At 38.8% G+C, this 5,654-nt stretch overlaps 1 protein-coding gene across 2 annotated transcripts; it reads left to right on the forward strand.

Annotated features, from left to right (window-relative positions):
* Positions 1-328: 328 nt before the first annotated feature.
* Positions 329-5,224, forward strand: rab4a (RAB4a, member RAS oncogene family). 2 transcript variants are annotated; one of them, XM_019895879.1, is made up of 8 exons: positions 330-490; positions 1,422-1,502; positions 1,742-1,856; positions 2,119-2,181; positions 2,293-2,447; positions 2,555-2,650; positions 3,454-3,580; positions 4,062-5,224. In XM_019895879.1, exons 1-7 carry the CDS (start codon positions 475-477, stop codon positions 3,567-3,569), a joined length of 642 nt encoding a protein of 213 aa, XP_019751438.1. In that variant the 5' UTR covers positions 330-474; the 3' UTR covers positions 3,570-3,580; positions 4,062-5,224. The 2 variants fall into 2 exon arrangements, with proteins under 2 accessions (XP_019751439.1, XP_019751438.1); XM_019895880.1 differs by lacking the exon at positions 1,422-1,502 and having other exon boundaries at positions 329-490.
* Positions 5,225-5,654: the final 430 nt, after the last annotated feature.

The following is a 5,654-nucleotide window of genomic DNA, read 5'->3' on the forward strand; positions in this document are numbered from 1 at the left end:
TTACTTCGATTATTATTATTAGCATATATAATGAATATCTATTTGTCTATTAATCGTTAAAATATATTTAGGATACATTTTAATGTACAAAAAAAGGGAAAATAAAGCAAAACATATTACAGAACTCCAGTTCATCATGTTTTATTTTCAAATAACACATAACCTACGGAAAGTAATTATGTAACGTAGTCCTAACGCTCCATATTAGAGAGGTTCTACAGATTTTGAATTCTGTCCTTTGCTTAAACTAAAAACATGCAAACGACGCAATCAAGGCCGTTGTCACTCACGAGTCATGAAGCTTTTATTTTGAAAATACAAAACACGGACGGGAAGTCAGAGGAGTAACACAGTCGCAATCCGCGGAAATCATCAACGGGACTATTTTGCTTCACTTAGCTTAGCTCTCCATCTGTCAACCATCTGCTATCCTGTCCAGATTCATCAGTACTGTTACAAAACGCCAAACTGGCGATGTCGGAGTCTTACGGTAAGATGTCCGTTTTGTCGAGTAGCCACAGTTAACGCCGTCATGTAGTCTCAGCGATGGGAAAGAGGACAGGTGTGTCGAAGGGGGTTTCCCCCCCTCATCGTAAATAATTAGCTGACATACTAACCTAGCCACTGGCAAAATGATGCTGACTTTAAAATACCATGGCAACAGAAGTCACAGTTCAAGACGTCATCATAATGCAATACGCACTAATCTGAAGCTGATTTGTTGAATAATGTCATCATATCTGTGACTCCTATCTTTATTTACAAATTACTCTGCTCTTTTTAATATCTTGCCTGTGTACCTCAGGTGCTGTTACAGGATTATTATTGTTCTTAACGTGAATAATTTCACCGAGTGATGATGACTAAATTACTGGGTGTGTCCGACAAGTTTATTCTATCCAAATTTTTCCAAACACCTGTGTGGAGTATACCGTGATCCGCGTGCCTGTGTGGTTTACGCCGATATTCCAAAAACATGCATGTTTGGTTAACTGCAAACTAAATTGTCAGTGACCCCTAAAATTCAAAATCTGCCATCGTGTCATCAGCAATAAATAGTTGCCGTGTGCATCTCTCCACAATCGACTATTTTATATGTTTCACAGATGCAATGATTTTCAAATTTAATGATTTCTTTTGGTTCATCAAATCAAAACCGATTTTCCGATTTGAATCATTTTTGGTTACACCTCTAATAAACAGAAAAAAAATCTCAATAGACATTGCTAATCTGCCTTTAATAAAAACGATCTCTCTCCTATACCGCAAAAGTGAGTAAAGCACTCGCCGTTTACTTTGTAAATGACAGCAGATGCATTACATTTTTCTCCTTTCTTTCTGCTATCACGAGGAATTGATACACCATAACAACTAATCTTCTGTTGGATTTTAAAGTTGTCAGCATTTTTTTTCTTTCTTAGATTTCCTGTTTAAATTCCTGGTCATTGGGAATGCTGGAACCGGCAAATCCTGTTTGCTGCATCAGTTTATAGAGAAGAGATGTAAGTTAGACATATTCTGCTGTTACAATATTGCGTTATTGTTTAAAAGTGCTGGGAAAGGCAATACATACATTATTAAGCAATATATGGAGGTCATCATTATAACATCTTCAACTTCATATGAATCTTTTAAATCCGCTTCAGCAACTCCTTTCTTATCGCTAACCCACGAAATACATATATTCTTCTGTCATCTTCATTACGAGTTTATGTTTTAAGAGTGAATGTTTTTTTTCCAGTTAAGGATGAATCAAATCACACCATTGGAGTGGAGTTTGGCTCTAAAATCATCAGTGTGGTCAATAAAATTGTCAAACTGCAAATTTGGGACACAGCTGGACAAGAAAGGTTCAGGTAGGGCATTTTCCATTATTTAGTAACTAACCCACAATACAGTGCTCTAGATTGAACAGTGCTTCATCTAGATTGAAGAGCGACACAGCAAATGTATCACCCATTTTACTTTGGAACACAAGAGGAATTTGCGCCACTAAAATGCATTTGAATTATAAACAGCACAAAGCAACAACATCTAATAAAATAATACATTTGTCTTCATGGGCTTTAGGTCCAATTTCGACGGGACTGTATTCTAAATGTTCATTGTTTTTTGAAGGTCAGTGACCAGAAGTTACTACAGAGGCGCAGCAGGAGCCCTGCTGGTCTATGACATCACCAGGTAACGATGCAACGCCCTCTTGTTTAATTCAAGACATTCAGACACGTCAGAAATCATTTTGAGACTGCCTTCATCGCTGCCCTCTGAGTAATGTGTTGCTCCCCACTGCAGTCGTGAGACCTACAACGCTCTCACCACGTGGCTGAGTGATGCCCGAATGCTGGCCAGTCAGAACATCGTCATCATCCTGTGTGGAAACAAGAAGGATTTGGATGCTGACAGAGAGGTGACCTTCCTGGAGGCGTCACGCTTCGCTCAGGAGAACGGTATATTGATGTGACAGAAGAAACTTTTGAGAGGAAATACATTCTTGTGCTCATTAAATATTCAGTAGGAGAGCGCTACATTCATGCAAACATTCTGTGTGTTTCAGAGCTGATGTTCCTGGAAACCAGCGCTCTGACAGGGGAGAACGTGGAAGAAGCTTTTGTGCAGTGCGCTCGCAAAATCCTCAACAAGATAGAATCGGGTAGGAGCTCTCAGTCTCATTTCCAATCACAAATACTCACATTACTGCAGTGACCCTCCAGTGACCATACACTTGCAACGACCTTGTCCCGACCACGTAATTGCCCTTCAATAGAGAGAGTACTCAAGTTGAAGTATATATATTTGTGTAAAAAAATACTATGGTGGTAGAAGTACAGACTTTGAAATGTACTGAAGTGCAAAAGTAAAATGTAATTATTTACAGTGAAGGGGAAAGGGACCAACCCCTGTCTTGAAAAGCAGAAATTGCTGAATAAATAAGACACGTCCCCAGAATTGTATGTTGACCCGTTGCATCTACGTTACGTGATCACGTGAATGCACCATAACGTACGGCAACAATTAATGACTGCCAAGTTGAAGTGGATGGAAAACGGAGCGACTTAGTGACTATATTGATTATTTTTTACCATCTAGCCATGACATCCACCGCTTCAACTGCTATCTGGTGTGTTCACTGTTGTTGCCAAATCGTCGACTTTGCCGGAATTCACAGCGCACTTTGTAATGGTGAAGAATATAATACTTCAATCAAAATCTCAACTGCAATTGACTTTTCCACTCTATTCACATTTTTTTAATGTTGTGCCATCTTCCACGGAGGATGACAAAAGAATGGCAAATCGGCAAGGGTTGACTTTATATCATTCTATGTGATCTTGATTTGCCACTGGGGATGATTATTGAGAGTTTTTCTCGTTCGGATGTGGGGGAAAATCCATTCATTTCCTCTTTCTTTTGCTCTTTTTTTTAATCTTTTTATTTATTTATTTATTTTTATAGGGGAGTTGGATCCAGAGAGGATGGGATCTGGCATCCAGTACGGGGATGCTGCACTGCGCCAGCTCCGTTCCCCCCGTCGTGCTCAGCCACAGGGCACCCAGGAGTGTGGCTGCTAATAGGCTTACAGGTAGTCTGCTTCTAATGCAAGCATGTGCAGGGGTTCCTCTGCACGGCGGCGACGTAACCCGAAATTCTACTATCCTATGCAAACATGTTAGTCAAATATGAATATGGATGAAAAAAACAATCCTAGGCCTTCAATATGAAGCAAATTTGAAAAATGGCAAGTACAGAGGTAAGTAAGCAGCCTTGTTGTGCCACATGATTATTAGTATTCTTACGCCGTTGCACTAACTACTCGTTCATCGTGCATCATTCATAACCTTAAAACTTGATCAAACCGAGGAGCCCTTGTATGTGGAAATATGTTCTAGTTGGTGAGTTAATAAAAGGTGTAAAATTTCTTTTCCAGTGATGTTTTTACATAAAATATATATATTTTTTCCATCAAACCATGATTGTTGACTGAATACATGGGGCTGAGGGATGCTCTGGTCAGGGTAGAAAGCAGTATAAATGTGGCTAATTTTGTAATGTATGTGTTTCAGAGGGGATATTGAAGGCATCAACAGCCGGGTGGGACCCTAAAACACTTCTGGTGACACCTCCCAGACTTTAACGCAGAACGTTTGTCGCCATGGCCGCACCAGCCAAGAACCCTAGAAGCCTTCCCAGCCGGCCGCTCCCATTAGCAGAGCTCCTTGGTCACCAGACCGCGTCCACTTTGCCGCGACCCTCTCTGTGCTTTGCCCTCGAGGTAGAACGCCTGGCATCTATGTAAGTACCGGCTCACTTGTATTTGTGACATTACCTCTCTTGCTGTTTACATCTCACTCCCCGACATGTACACCTGCACCTCCCTTTGCCAACGTATCTTCTAAACTGTACACTGAAACTGTATATAGAGCTTGACGCATGTTTTCTTAAAATATCAAGACAATTTCATTATGAAGGCATATTATTTAATTAGATATCCACGTGTGCTTCACTCTCTTATGTATTCTCATCATATCGAGCTACGGTTTATACAAGCAGTATGATGGACAGCCAATTGTATATTTTGTAAATGGATGGCGCCGGTTGTAGATGCACTCACTAATGTAAGATTCTTCTTATCAATCTATCCTACAGCCGATCTGATGTGTGTAAATTAAATACATTGCGCAGTTGTTATTATTCATCATAAGCAACATATCTGTCACTGTAGTATGTTTCATCCAAAGGATTTAAACGAAGATGTCCCTCACTTTCTGTGTTGCTTGTTTACATGACTTTTGACTCGACTGCTGTCGTTAAAAAACAACAACAATCAAATGTAATTTTCATCAATTGTTTGCAAAATGTTGTAAAATTGCCTGAGGGGCTTCCGTTTGCCTCCAAAGCTGTTTATGTTTTAACTCTCTTCATAGTAAGGTTTAATTTGAAGAATTAGCCATGGCCTCTTATATATATTTTGATATACATTCTATATTTAATTTTACATTGTCCCTGTTATGGAAAGTTTAAAGCACACCATGAAGAGAAGTAATTAGAAATTAAGACTATAATGTAAAGTTTAATTAATCTGATCGTGGCATTGTCTGCCTAGTATCAGGTTGTCTTGCATTTTTGTCATCAATTCAATTCCTGAATTTATATTTTATTCATGTTGCTGTTCTCTCATTATGAAAAGCATATGTTTTTAAAATAAAAAGTACAAATTCATGATCCACTTGCAAATTCTGTTTCCCTCTTTCTTTAAACATATGACTTGGTGGGCACAAAAAAAGGAGGAAATGGTTGGAAAAGGTGTTTATTAAAAGCTTGAAAGGTAAACATGACATTTAAAAAAAAGAACTTTTAAGTGCGTTGTGACAGCTTTTATCATGATAACATTTTATTCATGTTCTAAAGCTGAGGGGACGAAGGAAAGAAAACCTCTAACTCTTAGACGAAACCAAACCATTCAATTCAGACCGAATATCTGTTGCTCTAATACACTACTCAAATAACAATAAACATTCCTCACTGTCCAATCGAAACCTGTTTAATGGAGAATAGAACTTCTATCAACGACAATTCAAGCAAAAGAGTTACAAACTTTCAAATTTCTCTTAATGATTGTCAGACTTCACACCATTTCCAGTGTATTAATATTGCAC

The sequence above is a fragment of the Hippocampus comes genome, unplaced genomic scaffold, assembly GCF_001891065.2.
Source record: "Hippocampus comes isolate QL1 unplaced genomic scaffold, H_comes_QL1_v1.1 scaffold80, whole genome shotgun sequence".
Lineage (NCBI taxonomy): Eukaryota > Metazoa > Chordata > Actinopteri > Syngnathiformes > Syngnathidae > Hippocampus > Hippocampus comes.

What these genes read in the sequence shown, in the direction of transcription:
- rab4a (XM_019895879.1), top strand. An exon ending in GCTGGACAAGAAAGGTTCAG is followed by an intron (nt 1,857 to 2,118) that starts GTAGGGCATTTT and finishes TGTTTTTTGAAG; the next exon opens with GTCAGTGACCAGAAGTTACT. An exon ending in CCTCAACAAGATAGAATCGG is followed by an intron (nt 2,651 to 3,453) that starts GTAGGAGCTCTC and finishes TTATTTTTATAG; the next exon opens with GGGAGTTGGATCCAGAGAGG.